Source organism: Mycteria americana, chromosome 24 (assembly GCF_035582795.1).
Source record: "Mycteria americana isolate JAX WOST 10 ecotype Jacksonville Zoo and Gardens chromosome 24, USCA_MyAme_1.0, whole genome shotgun sequence".
NCBI classification, from domain to species: Eukaryota; Metazoa; Chordata; class Aves; order Ciconiiformes; family Ciconiidae; genus Mycteria; species Mycteria americana.
In genome coordinates this window covers 1,933,586-1,952,243 of record NC_134388.1, presented here as the reverse complement: position 1 = coordinate 1,952,243, position 18,658 = coordinate 1,933,586, and the positions used below count along the sequence as shown (strand labels likewise).

At 41.0% G+C, this 18,658-nt stretch overlaps 1 protein-coding gene across 7 annotated transcripts in view; it reads right to left on the bottom strand.

Annotated features, from left to right (window-relative positions):
• DOT1L (DOT1 like histone lysine methyltransferase) overlaps window positions 1-18,658 on the bottom strand; it is a 78,512-nt gene that overhangs the window by 16,708 nt on the left and 43,146 nt on the right. For all 7 annotated transcript variants that reach the window (XM_075524470.1, XM_075524468.1, XM_075524463.1 and 4 more), the window contains exons 10-23: window positions 18,178-18,246; window positions 15,150-15,256; window positions 14,089-14,130; window positions 12,513-12,596; window positions 11,541-11,775; window positions 10,993-11,106; window positions 9,415-9,506; window positions 6,416-6,517; window positions 5,689-5,826; window positions 4,959-5,084; window positions 3,646-4,127; window positions 3,262-3,385; window positions 2,285-2,431; window positions 792-918 (exon numbers count right to left, since the gene is read on the bottom strand). In XM_075524470.1, coding sequence (XP_075380585.1) covers window positions 792-918; window positions 2,285-2,431; window positions 3,262-3,385; window positions 3,646-4,127; window positions 4,959-5,084; window positions 5,689-5,826; window positions 6,416-6,517; window positions 9,415-9,506; window positions 10,993-11,106; window positions 11,541-11,775; window positions 12,513-12,596; window positions 14,089-14,130; window positions 15,150-15,256; window positions 18,178-18,246 — 1,989 coding nt within the window. The remainder of the gene's footprint in view (window positions 1-791; window positions 919-2,284; window positions 2,432-3,261; window positions 3,386-3,645; window positions 4,128-4,958; window positions 5,085-5,688; window positions 5,827-6,415; window positions 6,518-9,414; window positions 9,507-10,992; window positions 11,107-11,540; window positions 11,776-12,512; window positions 12,597-14,088; window positions 14,131-15,149; window positions 15,257-18,177; window positions 18,247-18,658) is intronic.

Here is an 18,658-nt window from a genome sequence, read left to right as displayed (position 1 = left end):
AACAAGGTTGGTTTTTTTTTTTTAAATACTTCATTGGTTTTATAGAAAACTGCAGCCAAGCCCTTCTTTGCAAAACAGATGCTAGACACAACACAAGCCCCTCAAGTTAGTAAACATTAAGAACGAATGCACTCTCTGATGAGGGATCAGCTGTAGAATCACTTCTGTATGCTAGAACCTAATTTTCCTGGTCCACAACATTTCCGTATGGTGAATAGCTAAAGGCCACAATTTCAACAGATGGGTGAGTTCAGAAGCAATGTCTGCACTTAAAGGCATCCCTGCCCTCTCCTGTTTGACATTTCTTCCTACCCAGATACTTGTGCCTTTACAACTGCTCATGAGGCACCACTGTCACCTGCATCAAGAAATTAATTTTGCTATTAAAAAAACTCCACCACCCTGTAAAATAAAACTTTTAAAGCCAGATCATCAGCTCATAGCACAGCTATGCAACACTTTGCTGGTTTGCCACATTGGAAAGGTAGGAATCTCTTAATCCACATAGAAGAATTTACAAAAGCAATTATTTATTTACACTGCAAGGTGCTGCAGTTCAGGTAAAGGCACGTCAAACCAATACTTTATGCCAGAATGCATCCAAGCTGTAGGCACATACTGTCTCAAAACATCATCATCCATGATTCTTTGGTCTCGTTATAAAACGCACATTTATCTAGCACTCTACTGCCTGAATGACCTGACAAGAAGTGTTTAGAAAAGTCCGACACATGCACTTGGGGGTGCTGTCATGACAAGACAGCGCACCTTCGCGTAGACGAGGCTGTTACCTGAGGTAGCCAAAGCCAGTGGCTTGTTTCCAGCAGCATTGCTTACACCATTATGAGAACTAGCACCAATCTGCTTTTCAAGTGTCGATGAGTCTCTACTCTGATGAACTGGGCTAGGTGTGCTTCTCTGGGGGGAGAGAAACAGGCATTTTAGTACAGGAAGTATACTCAAAAGTCAACAGTTTAAACAAAATTCACATGCATTAGTAGATCTACTAAGGAAAGTGGCTCTACTTCCTAAATGTCCTACATTTGCTCGTTTTGAGAAAAACATAGACCAGCACCTTATGGGACAATAATAAATACTGTGATTACTTACACTGCAATAGTATCTAGCACACAACAGATACCATGCAGATAGAAGGAGAACAGGCTCATCATTCCAGAAAGTTTAGGCTCAGGACAGGACTGCAATCAGAGAACGAATGCCTGTTTCACAGGCAGCCCAACAGGAAACAAATGGTTGTACCATGTCCGCAAGCCTGTGCACACAAAGTTCCCCAAAACAACCCCAAACAAACATGAAATGCATTAGGCTATGTTCTCTGGTACACTATCTGAGGGTATGATCAACAAGCAGTGTTTTCTTAAAGCAGGCAAAACAATTGTGAAATGGTCGCCTGAATAAACAATGTGTTGAAGTGAGAGATGCCATCCAGAGCCAACAGTCTCGCTCTCTGAGGACATAAGACTTCTGCTCGGAGCTGAGCAGATTGTAGTTCTGCTACAACTAAAAGTCTACAGCTGGAAAAAGGTAATGGATTGAAACAACTCCAGCTCTCCAAATATGGGATTGTAAGGCAGGCGTTTGGGGATGGATTCTAAATTCACAGCTCTCATGTGAAAGCAGCAAATGTTTCTCAGTTCTCTACTGTAACACTTCTGTGACAAACATTTGTGAGAAACTGCGCCAGGCTTTTTTAAACTCCTCTGCCATTGGGAGTAGCATGGACTTATCAGGATTTCAAAAAAAGATGGCCCCAAAAGTTCCCTAGTTGCTCTCTGCTGCTACAGAGCAGTCACTCACACATGAGGTATTACAGCCTCAAGGCGCTATTCAAGTTCATCCTCTACACATACGTGATAAAGATAGACGATTTTGATATGACCAAATTGAGGCAGAAGAATTTGTCTCCCAGGGTCATGTAAGAAGCCAGGGGCTAAGAACAAACTGACATGAGTGACTGTCTGCTTTCACTGCCACAAACTGTCAGACTCTGTGCCTTTTCCACCCAGCCAGACATTTAAGACTAGGATCTCGAGGCATGTACTTTACTTTCCTTCCTGGCTGAAATCCCACCACCCTACAGAAAACAACCAGTAAAAATCTACAGAATGACTAAGAGTCAAGAGGATGCATCCCAACAGCAGCCTCCCCCGAAGCAGACGACATTGAGATTAGCAGCCCACTAAGGATTCTGGTGCACAGCACCCCATTACTGCCCAGTGTGATTTTAGTTAGGGATGGAAAGTGTTGACAATCCCTTACTCACCACCTTCTCAACACGGCTAGGTAGGACTACGCTGGCCAGAGGGATACTAACAGGGAGTTTATTGGGCTGCACTGTGCTGAGAGGAATACTGATAGGTAGGCTGGTGATAGTTTCTCCATTACTCACAGAGGTTCTCTCTCTCAAAACCTGTAAATGCAAAAGAGAAAGTAATGTTCTTAACTGCATGCTATTACTGAAAAGACTTTTTAAACTAATGGTAACCTGCTCATTTATATTTTGTCCCCCCCAACCCCCACACCCCCCCCCCTTTTTTTTTTTTTTTTTTTTTTTAAAGAATTACACGATAAGAGTGATGACTATATAGCAAAGACAGGGCATGCATGGAGGATCTTTGTTACCAACACCAGTCTACTGGGACAGCAATATCCAACAGCACAGAAATATGTAAACTAAAGCTACTGCTGGTCCCAAGCATAAGGAAAAGGATGCCTTAGGCAAGCTCATTTCCTAGTGTCTTTGTTAGAGCTCTGTGAAGAGCACTCATCTGACAGAATTCTTATTTGAGGCCCTCTGTACACAGAGGATGTAGTAGCCAGAAATATTTCCATGGTAACCTCCTGTTGGAGGGCACCTGCTTACTCTGAAATGAGCACCAATATGATTCATGGCTGGACCAATTACGTGGACAATTTTTTGTTATTTTTAATTTTTTAACTATGAAAGAGTCTACTTTTCAAATTCAAGTAGACACACACCTGATCAAAAAGAAGTCCTACTGCATTACTGGCACAGTTCATATGCAAACCAGTAACTCAGAGGTAGGCACATCTTTCATGAGCACAGTATTCTCTTCCTCTAGCCAGCTCCTTTTTATTGTATCACACCTTTTTATTGTATCACACCTGTGGCAAGCTGACCACAGAAAGGAGCATGCCTGCATTCCCTAGTTTGGCCAACTTCTTCTGTGTTCTACCAGGTGTAACATCTCTGCACTTGAGCACTAGCAGATCTCTTACCTTCTCGCCTGCAATTGGTAAGGCCGCTGGGGAAGAGGGCCGAGTTTCCTGAGGACTCAGCTTTATGCCATTCGAAATACCAGGGCTTGGATATGTAAGGCCATTCTCTTTGACATGGTCAGCTCTGGAACAGGAATGTACGACTGTTAGAATACAAAGCTAATGACCTCTTTTGCAAGGAATTCCTGTACCAAACTCAAGGGACCATACCACCTTATTTACCCAATCAGCTGCCACTGCTGGTTTTCCTGACACAAAACTTTTACAAGTGTATAAAACTCCACTTTTAAAAATATTTGTCCACAATCCAAATAAACCACTGTTACTAAAAACCAGCAACAGTATTACCCCTCCTTTCCCATGCTAGGAAATGATCGCTCTCACCTCTGTATCTCATTAGTTGTAGCTTTTCCATTGACTGTGTGGTCTTGATTCAAGTGTCTCCTTAGTGCTATTTTAGCTGGGGAAAACCTGGTATAATCAGGTATGGACAAGCTTGTCATCTTGTCTGCCTTCTGTCTGCTGCTGTGGTTTGGGGTACACGGAACTATTTCTTGGTCCAGGTGAGACGTCGTGTACTGAGGGGTGTTCTGCTTGGAAGAGGGCCTGCTAAAAGTGTTATGAATTTCATAGGGAGTAGCATGGCCGTTCATGGACAGTTCAGGGCTCATGCCATTGATGTGGGGCATCGGAAACTTAGAGCATTCAAGCTCCAGTTGGAACCTGCTGTGATCAGCCTCAGGATCACGGCTCAGATGGTTTTTATTGCGTAGCTGTACTGACAGTGACTCATCAGACGGCGTGTACGATTTCAGCTGCATGAGCTCCTGCTGTCTTTGACTTTTCTCAAGTTCCACAATGCTGATCTTTAAATGAAGAGGAGGAAAATTATTAAAGACCACACTTAACAATTCTATCACATTATGGAGTTTCGCCTTGATAAGCTTCTCAGGAAAAGTGGCCCCATTTCTGGGAACAATGCAGAACAACTGACCCACAATTTGAGAAACAAATTTCAACGTGCTGCTCTGAGCTTGAGACCAAAAGACACAGGTAAGGGGAATGACTCAGAGACTCTTAGAAAGCACTGTTCAGATCTTGAAAGCAAACATAAAATATCTCCAACTTATATAGGGAGTATGGAGTAACTCAATACTGCCAGTCATTGAAGGAAACAGTCACTCCATGTCAAGGCATCCAGCAAAAGGCTGGATTAGCTCTAGTGCTAATCTCACAGGGAAAGAAAAGTTCTTCAGCCACAGGAGTTTAATTTCTCTTCGCTATGGTAAGTGACATTCTGTGGGAACTGATTCCTGATTCAAGACATCAGAGCACACAAGACATTATCATGAAGCCACATATTATGCAAACAAGCAGGACCTTTCTTTTCACCAGGTCATGCTGTTTAATTATATTTCATGATAAACCATGATTCCTTCTTCCCCAGCATTACCAAGGAATCAGGTCATAGCATCTATTTCCTTTAAAAGTTATCCACATCATTATTCTTCAAGTTTACTAAAACCCTCTAATAAAAAGATTAGTTTCCAGGAGAGCGTAGGGGGGGAAAGACAGGGGAAGAAAAACAGCCACCTAGCTTATCCTCTAACATCATATTTAGTCAAATACCCTTAACTGGCCCACTGCCCAAGAGCTACCCCAAGTTGGTGACTCTAGATTTGTTTCTTGCTCTCTACCTGCAATTCCAAACAGTGCTTTTGTTTCTCAGAGATCTGATTCTTCAACGCCTGCTTCTCTTTCAGCAAGTTCTCCAGTGACAATGTTGACCAATCCAGCTTCAGTTCTTCACACCGTGCCTTAAGCTGCAAAGACACAGGATAAACAGATCAAAAGACAGCTTTCACCACGTCACACCACCCAAGGTGCACGCTGAAAGCCATGCACCTTTCAACTGGATACGTGCAAGAAGCTTCTTAGCCCACTGAAAACTCCTCTCAGCTTAAGCCAAATGCCACCAAAATGGTCCTGTGGTCACCACATAACGTGGCAGGAGGTGGCCTGGTTCTTTCTAAAAACAGTGTTATCGCCCAGCCTCCCTAACGACTTCCACGTCCAGATTTCCCCCTCACCTACCTTAACAGTTTGAGTTAACAAGATGAACACAACAAGAGTTATGGCTACCATAAAGCAAGCGCTGTACAAACTTCTTGGCCAGCGAGATCCAGTCAGTGACAAGTGCACATACAGGTGCACAGCTGTTTACAGGACACAGGTGAGGCCAGAGCCAACTGTCACCTCAGCATTTTCCCCCATCATTCTTCTCTGTTACAGAGGAGCTATAGCAGCTGGATGATTTTTCATTCGTTAAGATACCTCAACGTCAAGGGCAGCCCTCGGCTCATGACCTGTCCTCCTTACATAAATGGGAGCATCACCCTGCTACTCAGACACAAGCATTGTACGCACCAGCTGTAAGCTCTGGTTCCTGAGTTCGCTGTTATCCTTCTCCAGCTGTTTTGTCTGTTCTTTCAGTTGCTGATTGTGAGCAGAGATTTCCTTCTGAGCCTGAATCAGGTCATTGTATGTCAGAGCTTTAACTCCCAACTACAAGATGAAGGGCAAGAAGGAAAGAGATCATTCAATAAGGTCTTGACACCCTAATTCCAGACGACTGCCACATGCAAAAGTGACATTGAGGAAACCCACAGAACTTATGCAGCTCACAGGAAGTTCCCCAGCATTCTCCAAGGCACTTTGTCATTGCTAGGGGATAACAAGGACAAAAGTACCTCACTTGGAGCTGCTGTTCCAGCAATTCACCTTTAAAACTGGCATTTAGTTTCTTGCCAGCCAGAAGAACATTATTTTTGTAGAGAACCATCACATTTCCTTCTGTGCTTCTGAACTTGCATTGGCAACACAGAGTTTGTTCAACCAGCAGGGGATGCATCCTTTACTAAAATACCACAGTGTCTGTGGTCTGTCACCCCCGTCCCTTGGATACAGTGGCACACAATTTCAACAATGAAGATAAAGCCTAACCAGAGAGTCATACAGATTCCACATTATTTAGCACGATCTGCTGCAAAACGGAGGCTGAAGACCTGAGACTACTCTGGTCTTACTTATTTTTATCAAAACTGTTTGCATGCAGATGACTAACAAGCATCCACTTCCACCAGATCGGGGCTACCTCATCAAGTTTCTGCTGAAAAAGACGTTTGATTTCCTCTTTCTGTGCCTGGCAGTGGGTGAATAACTGCTGTGCTGTCCCCAGTAGCTGAGCATTCTTTTCCTGGAAGAGGAAAGAGTGAGAAAATACACTTTTAGCACCAACTGCAGCATGGCCCATCTTAGTAAGATACTTACACCTAGTTTGTATAGCAAGTTGGGAAGGAATCTGAGCTCAGAGGGGAGATGTATGAACTATTCCAGCTCTGTCTCAGACTTCTGTGAGCCTGTGTTTGTTAGTGTTCAAGACCTGATGAAGTAAGCTGAAAAGAGCTTTTAAGTAGTTTTTTCTGCTAGATGGTAAAATATAATCAGGACAGTCTTAAAAATGCATTTTTATCCTCCTAGTACATTGTAAAGAAATAGTAATAATCACATCCTACAGAGCAGAAATGGAACTGGAAAATATTATCTGTATGAAATCTGTTACTAAACTGGGAACAGAATCTAAATCTCCAGAGTCCCAATTCAGAGTTTTCCTACACAATACTCATGGAAGACACGCAGTAAATGAAAATACACTGTGGGGGAGGTAGGAGGAAAGTCATAAATAAACCAAACCACTTGTACTTCTAATGCCAAAATTACTTTCAGTGGGCCACCCGACCCTTCCACTCACAGAACATTTCCTGCCCATAACATTCCTTAACTAGATAGCTGCTTACTCATTTCATGGTCGTGCACTATGCGAGCAGCAGAGGGCAAGGATAGGACTGGCTAAAGAGTCTCATTTATTCAGTTCCCAATTGAAAGACGAGTGCAGTAAGAAGAGCAGGCTCTGGAGATTACACTTTTCTCCAACTTTTGCTGCTGAGGCCAAATAGGAATTGTGCAGAAACTGAGCCATCACTCCAGAAAAAGTGGAGGGCAAGGGCAAAAAGCACCTTGATCTTCCAAGCAATCCATGCATGAAGCAAAGCAGCAGTGCTGGCAAGTTCCACATGTGAGAGAACACAGGACCTGGCTCTTGTTGGCTCTCATGCCAACGACTTGGGAAAACAGTTGAGTCACTGCAATGCTAAACGGACTGCCACAGGTGATGCGGAAAAAAAAAAAATCATTTATGCTTTCAAAATCAGTCATTTCATTCAGCCTTTACAAGCAGTGGAGGAGCTGACAGCTCCATCTAAGGGTAATCTGGTGAACCAGCAGCTCACAGCATCTTGTTTATTTTAAAATCGTATAACAGAAATGCTTTGCTTGTACTTGAAAAACCTTCATGTAACAGGGAGTTATTAAATAGAATATACAACAGCACCTCATCCAGCAAAGTTCTGCTTCTGCTTTTGTGAAGTTTAACTTGCCATGCTCTCAGTGTAACACTCCATTAAAAAATATTTTCATACTGAATTCCTCATTTTAATGTCTTGAAGTATGAAACAGCTGTCAGACACCAACACAAAGTGATTACTTTTCCATACTCTCAATTTATACTTTCAGTGTACAGCACAATACTTGCATGCTATCATTTCTCATGCTATTTGCTGTGCAAGGAGATAAATGAACTTTATGCTGACTTTCCTGACAAGTACAGAACAAGCAGAAAAATATGCTGCTTAAGGAAAAAGTTCAAAATTCAAAGTGCTGTTTGACTGTGAAAACAAATGGAAACAACCATAGAAAAAAGGTTTGCATGAACACCACATCAGCATCAACCAATTCTCAGTAACAAATGGGGTGGCAGCACAAGTTAGCCTCTCTCATCTGGAAAAAGAGTTCCCATTATGTAAAACCCCATGAAACAATGCTACAGCTTTATGCGGACGCTTTCACAAAGGCCACAAAGCAAAGGAAAGCTTCTACAGCGGCTACCAAAAGCTAGAATTGGCCAGAAGTTAAAGATTATTGTTGAGCTCTATGGGGAAAGCTTCCTCCATAGACGTAGCAAGCACAGTCTCTCTCATCAGGAATAATTTATAAAACAATTAAATTATTCATTAATTGAGGTAAAGCAATACAAGAAGAAAAGGTGTTTAGCCAGTAAATCTCCTCCCTCTGCTGGGGAGATGCCTCCATAGCAGAGAAAAATGCCACACTTCACAGCTGCAGGGTTTTCTTCGCCTTTCCATGTATTTCAACCCATTACTTGGTAAATTCACACTTTGCCCACCAGTGTAATCTGAACACATTAAGATTATCAATACTAAGGATGCTTCATTAAGTCTCTTAAGTCAGTGATGACAGTTTGGGGTTTTTAATCCCATACTTCAATTTGTTACAAGTTTAATGAGGCATCCTGATGCTAGAGCACTCCATTCATTTAGGCTTTCCTACAGCAGGAAAAGAATAGGATGCCAAAAACCAGAAAATTCAGCTCCAAGGAACTAGTATCTGTGTGTTTTTTAAGATAGTCCTCAAAGTTGCTACAATCTTTAGCTAGATTAAGCATAATTTAATTATCTAAGAGCAGTTTGACTAGCAGCTGGCAGGATGCATCCATGCCGGGAAGCCCCTCTAAGTGGAGGGCAGGAATGTATTCAGGCAGTGCATACTGCTGGAGTTGTTGACCACCACCTCTTGCTCCTGTGACCCACGAGACATTTAGAGAAGAAAAGCAGCTGCCAATCCCAAATGGGAGAAAAGGACAGGGTTCAAGACACCAGCTTCCTGCATAGGTACACACAGCTTCATGACAAAGTAGAGGCAAAAACCAAAAATACTGAAGTAAGACTTATCAGGTGGAGGGGCACCAGAGGGAAAGGGGAGGTGCATCTCTCCCAGTTTGCAGATGGGAAATATAAGCACACAAAGAGTGACCCAGTTAGCAATAAAACCCCCAGGTACAGTCATTCAGCCTAAACATTACTCTGGTAAAATCTTATAACTGGCCTGGTGCAGCACTGGTGTTACGTGCACACAATTCCAATCTCCAGCATATTCCCCCATTCCCCCCCCCCCCCCCCATCTAAGGTATCTGGTAGTCTGGCAGTTTTGTTTAGAAATGTTAAAAATGAAACCTACCTTTTCCTGCTCCAGTAACTGTTGCAGATTTGCTTTATACTGAGGAGTTTTCATGTATGCCATGAACTGCATGTACTGGATCTTAAAAGAGTCTGCAAAATAAATAAGGAGATTATACATTTCAAGTGAGAGAAAGTGCAATGCTCCTATTTACCCCTACTTGCTCCCTTGACACCTCTCCCCCCTTTGCTCTCTCTTGCTTTTTATTTGGACTGAAAGTCAGACCAAGCCATTAAAGATCAATTTAGAGCACACTGAAAATCCATCTTCTGATGCAAGCTGAACTCTTAGATCCATTAGCTACTTATAATAGGTACCCCAATGGAAGTCATGACAACGCATTCAAAAACGCAGAGGAAGATGATGGGTGCTAATGGTGTGTTTGCATGATGAAAGAGGAGTTGAACAGCTTTTAATGCACTGTTAAGTACAAATAATAAAAGAGATTAGCTGTAACAGCCAAAACCAGCCCAGAGCTCAGAGCACTCATTCTCCCAGCGTCACAAGACAGGGCTTGCTGTACTCCTCCTACCTCCATACAGACAGATGACAAGCTCTACACCCACATTTACTCTACCCTCCAAGGAGCACTTGCTTCTCATTCTCCTATCTCCAGTCCCCTCTTACGCAACGAACCTTCCTTCTCCCCAGCTCTCACCACTGGGGCCCTTTCATCATAAAGCCAACCACATGATTAAGTCCAGTCTGCTGCAATCACAGGCAGCCAAAACATGTAACAGACAGCATACAGACTTTTGCAGCAAGGTTTACTCCAGACAAGTGTCATTCTCCCTGCTCTCCCCCGCCACCCTGACATGAAACGTCCCTCTAACTCACTCTTTTTCTCTCTCTTTCTCTACAGTAAGAAATCAGTCATAACTGTAAGACACCACAGCAAGAGAGCAGAAGTTAAGGACATCACAGATGCCTTTGGTCTCTACATAGGCAGGAACATTACATCAGATTCCCAGATGATCCTAGACTGGCTCATGCCCAATGCCAAAGGCCAGAAACAGTTGGGGGCAGGGGAGGAACCAGAATACCCAAAAAAACATCCTCCAAATTTTTCCTTAAATCACCTCTTGCACGTGGAGCATATTTTCCAACCACACCAACTTTGTGACCTCAAAAACTCAGACAGCATCTCATTTACTTTGCTCTAAGTTTTGCAGAGAAAATGGAGTCGTGTTCTCCAAGATTGTATCATTTAAGAATAAGAGAATGGTTTCATTTAAAATAAAGTTATTTCTGACTAGCCATTCCATTTAAAGTTATTTTGGATTCCTGCTAAACCCAAGCTTATTTCCTTTTGTGCCAAACGAGAGCTGAAACAATATCAAAAAACAAATGCAGACCAAGACATCAACTTCAGCAGCAAGCAAGAGAAGAGGCCTCGTGGTGATGCCAACAGAAGTGGGGCAAACGAGGGAAGATGGGGGAGAAGCTATGCCCCTCTCCTGTTCAATATACAGCTTTCCAGAGCGGCTGTCTGTTAGCAACCCTTTGATTTACCATATGTTCAGAAACCTCAAAGCAGAGGTTCCCATGACAAACTCAGTGACATTATTACAGTCTTACCTAGCAGCTTCTGTAGTGCAGGTGGGGTAGGTGTCACCAGTAGCTGGTTAGATGAATGCCGTTGCACTTTAGGAGGTAGTTGGTAATATGGACTATGAGGTGACTTGTATGCATCTAAAGAGAGAAAGAAAGATAACCTTTCAGATTATGAAAGTCAGTGTTTCTGGCAAGTACTTTACCGTTAGAAAGCATACCATTTACAATGCAAGGTCCAGTAACTTAGCTAGATCAACAAACTGCAACAAATTGCTGGGAAGGACATCTACAATTTATCCTTAGGACAGCAGCAGCAGAGACAAGCCAACAGCTCAGCTCCTGCTTCTGGCCAAGTACCTACAGACAGATTCAATCACCGTCTTCTCACAGAGGCACACCCCCATCTCAAGGGGAGCTTTGCTTTGGTGACAAGGGAGAAGTTATGACACAAAACCAAACAAAACCAAGCAATAAAGGAAGAATGACCTCCAAGCATGCATTCAGGGCCTCAGATACTTATCCACACTCATGTGGCAGGGGGACGTTTCTTCCACTGCCAGCCTTGAACTCACCCTGAGGAGAGGATGAAGATGTCTGTGAAACAGTTTGAGCATGCAGAAGTTCTAGTGCAGTTTGGTTCTTCTTGGTCTTGCGCTCTGTATTTGCAGTGTTCATTTTCTTGGGACGTCCTCGTTTCCTGCCTGCCATTTTCCTTCCTTTTTTACTTAGCTTTTTCTTCCGTGCTTTGGAGGGAGATGGCTTTTTAACAGCATTTGCCCCAGCCTTTTCTTCTTCAGCACCGGAATCCTAAGAGATTTTTAAAAGCCAAAAGCTCTTTAGTCATTTCTACCTACATATGCAGCATTCCTTTTAAGGAAGCATTAATAACTTTGTATAATAATTTTATGAAAGGAAACTGATGCATTGTAGTTAAATAACTTGCCAGTGAAGTAGACTTGCTTGGGATAAGAGCTGTCCCCAACACCCAAAGAGTTGTGCTCATTCTGTTCTGGACTTACTCATTACAGAAAAGGAAATCTGTAACTGTTGTCTAAGAAAAGTTGATTATTCACCCTGCATTGACTATATTCTTCAACTGAATTTCATTTAAAAGTTGAAGTGCATTCAATACTTTATATTTTTGTGCATGAACAGTCACTGCCTTTCTAACAGTATTATGCAACGGAATGAGAAAGGAAATGAGTCTTTGCAAAAGAGACTCAGCACACTTTGAACTCCACTCAATGGGTTATGACTCAGGGAAAGCTCTGCCAGCTGGTGCTGAAGGTAAGCAAGGCTGGACAACCAACTATTCTATTCATCTTGCAATACCTTTTTTCCAGAATTAGAAGTGCAATTCCCAAGTGCAGCTTTTGTTAAGTCACTCTGTATTTTTGTCCACAGCAACAACTATACCAGTTTACATGTTCAGAGCAAACACAGTCAGTCTTCCCACAGAATCAGGCTGTTCCTGACACAGATTATGAGTTCATGCACAGCTAACGAGAAAAAGCATTTACTCTACGAAAATGCAGGATGTTCACCTTGTTTTCTTGAACCTTCGTTGGAGTAGTTGTGTTGCTCTTATTTTCTCTTTGTTGACGACGTCTAGCTGCCTCTTGTTCCTCCTGGATAAATGTTTTAAAAGACTTAATAATTTGCCCATATATTTATCACTTTTTAATACAGATCACTGTTTCCCAGCTTAGTCTTCCACAAGAGCTACATGTAAGTGCTCTTATCATACAATGCCTAATTAAAAAAAAAAGCCTTTTGTAAGGGAAAAAGCAAGGGAAAAAACTTACCCTGCATCAGGCAACACTCAGTGGGAAAACGAAGATAAGTGCAAGTCAGCCTTTTGCACTGCATTACCTACCATAATGGGTTTCAAACATGAAGCCACAGGGCAAAGGAGATTAAGCCCCAAGCTCTTCCCTTATTCTGCCCCTCGCAATCCCACCCCCCAGATCACACACTGGTATTAGAGGTTTTGGTTTGTTTTTGGTTTGATTTTTTATTATTAAATATTTCAATAGCTTTACCTATATCCCCAACATTTCATGTGTGGCTACATCACTTTAAAAATCTTACATGACTTGAAATGGCAAAGCCATTAATCGTCATCTAATTCAACTTTAGCCAAGTCTGTAGAAGAGACTAAAAAAAAAAAAAAAAAAAAAAAAAAAAAAGGCAGCAACTTCTAAGTTTGATTTTCTACTAGGCAGTAAGGAGAGGAAATTTCAAAGAGCTCACTCAAAGCTTTTCTTGTACCTTCCAGGTGAGGTTTAATTTGCATAAGAATTCTGGCAATTCCAACACCTCTTCAATTTAAGCAAGTTATCAACTAGACCATATAAATGGCAGATTTAAATAGCCTCACCATTAAAAGCAGGGAAGCTCAAAAGTACATGGATGCCACCCTGCATTTTTTCTTTTGACTCCGAGAAGTCTTTTTTCTCCCAAATTTGAATTCAGCAGTCTGAAATAACCCAATCTCAAAGCTACCATTAGTCTGTTTTCAACACTTCCTAAGCAAGTCAGTCCGTAGATGAACATTCACCTTAAGTTTTAAATTAAGTGGCCTCACTTAATTCTCTTACTGGGAATACCAGCCCCATCAGTTATTCCAGATTAATACAGCCCAGCACAGTCTCAAAAATCCTCTAGCATTTTAATTCTACATGTGATAGCACAGACTGCAGCAACTGGCAACGCATTTCATGTCTCAAATAGCATGTCCCAAAAGTAACATCTCTGAGCGCTCTTCAGCTCCATTTTCATGCAGCTGAACACCGGGACAGATTCAAACTATCATTTCCTTCTTCAGCTTCAGTTCTTTAATGAACGAATAGCTCTTTATAGACCGCCAATGCAAGGGAAAAGAAAAAAAACACCTTGCGGCTGCCCCATTAGTTCTCAATTATAAAGCTCTTGAACATGATTGTATTAGTGCTTGATGGCATATGATGCTTCACTTCAATTAGCTCCACGCCCATGTTCCTTGATTATCAAGAAAATTTGATTTTCTATCAATTCTGTACATCTTTAACAAGTGACTAAATTCCTCATAGTGGCTGCTCCATTATTTTGAGTTTTCTACAGAAAATGACTGAAACTTACCCTGAGTTTTGGATTTTTGAGACTAGAAAAATAGTTTTCAAGCTGAAAATAGAAAGATAAGACAGTCATTTTCAAAGTCACGACAGATGAATACATAAGAATAAAATATTAGCTTAAGACAAATGCAGAACTGCAGAAATTCTGACTGGTTTTCTTCTGATAAGCTACATCAAGCAGCCATTTACATTCATTCTTTTTAGCAACACAGACACGTTGTGTAGCAGGACATAATCCAAGCCTCAACAAGGTTTTATCATCTTCACCACCGCCTATCCCTGTTTTAAAGCTTTGTGTCATATATCTCCACTCAGCAGAAGGTTATTTTCAATGAAGCTACTTCACTCTTGTACTCCCACTAAAATATTTATCGGCACTCTAGCATATTCTTTAACAAAAGCATTATTAGTCTACAGCAGACTGAGAAAAATAGTCTTACTATCATATCGCAACAAACTCAGTGTGCGAATAAACTATTTCTCCACAAAAGTTTACATTTCTACAGGGTTGTTTCTGTTTTCTTCAACTGAAAAAAAAAAAACAGTGAATGCATCAGCATTGTTATGGAGCTTTGGCTGGTTCTACAGCAACTGAAAGTTCAACTAAAATTGAGATTTACTGCTTGAATATGATAGAATGAAATGGTCTGTACACCACAAAGCAAACTGAAGAATTAAAGACCCACAGAGTCTTTACTCAGTGCGGAAGCTATAGCACAAGACTACCATTCTGCATAGTTGCATATTCTGGAGCATGAGAGGAATTATACTTGTAAATCTGTGCAACGAATTAACAGACTACCATAGTACTGTCATAATTACACTGTTTGTGTAATATGCTGCACTGAAGCAGCCACAAGCTAGGCCATGCAGTATGATCTGCACATTCAGCTAGGCTGAACAGGTAACTGGGGAAGCGCGCCCATTCCAATTAGGCGTGCTATAGGCCTGGAAATCTGCAAACAAGTATGAAAACAATTCCCAAGAACAAGGATCTGAAGTTGGCACGTTGATTCCAGAGCAGGTAAAGCAGTCACAGATTTACCGGCCTGTATTTATACTCACTATGGTTCGGTCAATAGTATGCAGGTAGTAAGAAACTGGTTTCCCGGTCCATGACACAGACCCTTTCAGTGGTGATAGCTCCACAACTCTCATTATAGTGCCGATATCTAAAGAAACAAAGTCAAGTTAGGGAACCAAAGGTCGCTCGGTTTGCCACTCAGTTCTACTCAGCTGAAACTAGCCATGCAACAGTAAAGGCATATTCAAAACAAAAAGATAAGTTTTGTATTCAGATAGCAATGTCCGAGAAGAAAGCACTGCAGTGAGTTTAAAAAGCAATTTCTTACTCTCTTGCTACTTGCACCCTACAGAAAACTTAAGAAATTTGGAAGATCTACCTTTCATTTCTTCAGAGATAGTCAGCCATTCTAGAGTAAAATTATGTGCTAGTGCAAGCTTTTAACAAACGGAACTTTTGTTAAAGTGTCTGTGTCTCAGCGACAACTCTTACGAGGAGCCCAGCAACAACACATATGTAGTAACAGGCAGGATTTAATTAGATAGAACCAGTAACAGAACGTCATTAGATCCAACCCATGTAAACTGTAACTGCACTATATTTGGACTGGGGACAAACATGTTTTATATTTGCTTTCTTGCCTATATTTATTTTGTTCCCTAAAATTAATAGGTATGGGATGTGTCTAAGCATTTCCATAACCACTGAACACTAAGTGAGTGGCATGACTGCAGAAGAAATTATGGCACACTGCTAATTAAATAGAAAATTACCCAGAAGAGTCAAAAAGCAAGGTTTAGGATTCAGCAACTTCATCCACTATTTTAACCACATTTTAATACTTGTTTTGGTTTGTCCCAACTCTTTCCACATTTCCATTTCTTTTTCCAGATGGAACTACTAAGGACAAAAATAGTATTGAGAAAAAAAGGTTGCCTGCTTCTTAAAGGCTTATCTTTTCCACTATATTTTTAAAATTATTTAACTGCCCATACTTTAGATCAAAACATTAGACAGACAGGCAAGCCACATGACTCAAATCATGCTCAGGCACAAAAAAACCCTGCTGAATAAGAGTATTATGAAAAACCTTGTAGGGCAGCAGCATAAAGCTAGCACAGCAGAGTGCAATCACCTTCTCTGCACGTGAAGAATATTGGCCACATTTGATGCCACGAGCTGTAAGTGGATGACATTTCCCTGGAAGTGTCACTTAGAACAGGCCATTAAGACTGGAACAAGCCCCAGGCCTAGCACATCCCATGCATGTTCATTTGATATTGGTATTTCCCAAATACAGCATGGTTAAGACCTAAAATTTATTCCCACAATTTTCCCTCACTGTTCATAGCATACAAAGGTAATTTCTTTTCAGGGCCTTTTATCTGAATCCCTGGAAGAGTTTCCTATGAGTGGAAGCTATTATCTATTCTTATGCTAAGCAATCTCATTCACCCACATCTTAATTAGCTATCTCTATATAATTTTAACATCAACATTCACGTTAAGCATTAAATAACAGTTGATATATAAAACTTCAGCATTCTAGAAAGCATTCCCAATGAATCCACGCTGAGGTGAAATAGGATAAAGAACTGGCTCAACTGATAGTCATAATCAGGGCTTTTATTAGGTGAAAAAAGTAGTACACATTGGCCCCTTTGCCTCCTCACCACGTTTTTAATAAGTGCAGTCTCGCAAATGTAGCAAAGAGAGAGATAACGAAATGGTCAGAAGCCAGGAAAGAAAAGGCTTGAGAGGCCAAAAAAAATTTATTTACGTAAGCAGGTCTCCTAATTGAAACCTCAGAAGTGCCTTCTTATATTTCATCTAGTTCTAGTGTGCTGTAAAAGAGGTAGTAGGCTTTACTTAGGCACTCTTTGTCTTACTAGCAAACTGACAAACTGATCTCAGCTCTCTGGAGGTTTGAGGATTTCCAGGAATACCGTTCTGCCTTTTTTTCCTTTTATTTTCAAGTACATGTCTACAAAGGATTGGCAAGCCAGGACCCAACGGTTAATAAGGTTCCAAACAATCAGATGCCACAGAAAAGAGTATCAAACAGGAAGGAAAAGGGCAGGTTTGGGTGTCCGACACAGAGGACATTCACAATTCAAGCTTAGTAAAAATAACTCACGAGGGCACTATTTCAGTGAAATGCCTTAATGACAGTCTTCAAATTACTATTCTTGAAAAGCAGTTTACCATGAGTGTCAGGCCAAAAACAGAACACACAGCTTGAGATTTGTAACTCAGTATGTTACTTGCCGTGTTTGCACAAGGAGGGGAATAAGGCATTTTTTAAATTTAGGGAATGTTTTGCACTGGACACAGTAAATATGTGCAAAACCCAGCTTGGATCGTTCTTTTGCTTGAAAAATTTCAACAATAAAAATTGAAAAAAGGTCAGAAGCAAAACCAACAACACGGGGTGTTAATAATCTCAAAACCTCATTAAACTGCAGTTCAAATACTTGCAAAGGATAACATTGGCAAATATCAAGTCTACTACGTTCAGAAGAGAAGAAAACCACAAAACTTTGTTGGCACTAAAACAGACGCAGCGACTGGGCGTTTATGGGATAGGTCTGTTTGATCAATTTACAGTACAGAAGACACGGCAGTCGAAAGTTGAACATTTCAGCTTCTAAGCCTTACAAATCATGACTGGTGAGATTTACCTGTGCAAATTTAGACAGCTACGGTATAAGGAACTTGCATGCAAGTTAGTCACTGCAGCTCTTTGTAGTTAAATAAATGAATCACGCCCTTGAAACACCTTATTTCTCTTCAACAATAAAAGATGCCCAGCCAGGGAAACATTGACATTATAGAGATCTAAACACAGCAGGATGAACCCCATAAAAAGAGTGTCTGTTTGTTCCAGTGTTGGGTGGGGTTTTGTTTGATTTTAAATACATGTCACTTTGGCATGTATGCTATAATAATACAACAGCATTTTTCTACGTACTTACACAACTCTTTAAAGAGCAACAAAAACCCACTACAGACATGTTCAGAAAATGAATACACCATAACTGTAATGAACAATAAAAAGGGCAATCATACCACTCAAGTTTCGACTGTTAATTCTAAAATTTAGAGGTGCAAAAGGTTTTGAGGACACAATTCTCCCACCTGGAAAAGGAAAAAAAAAAAAAAGTCAGCTACCACTGTTTCTTCTAGAAATGACTACTTATTAAATGTAACCCAGTACAGAGCCCTGAAGAGCAGCCCTAATAAAACTATCACTTGTATATCATTACCAAAAAAAAAAAATTACTTAAAGCTTATTCTGACAGCATCCAAGAAAGTCAATATATTAGTCCTGTTAGGTAGCTATGAAGTGACGCCTCAAGGATCACTTTAAAATGACAGATCTTAAAACACTTCAAAAAAAAAAAGAGCGCATTAATTCTCAGCAGCAATCTATACAAATTTCAATTTGGAATACCACTATCTCATTCCTAGTTAGCGTTTTATCATACAGGAGCCCCCAAAGCCCTTTTATTTGAAAGAACGCTAATCTCCATTTCACGGCTATCTGTGG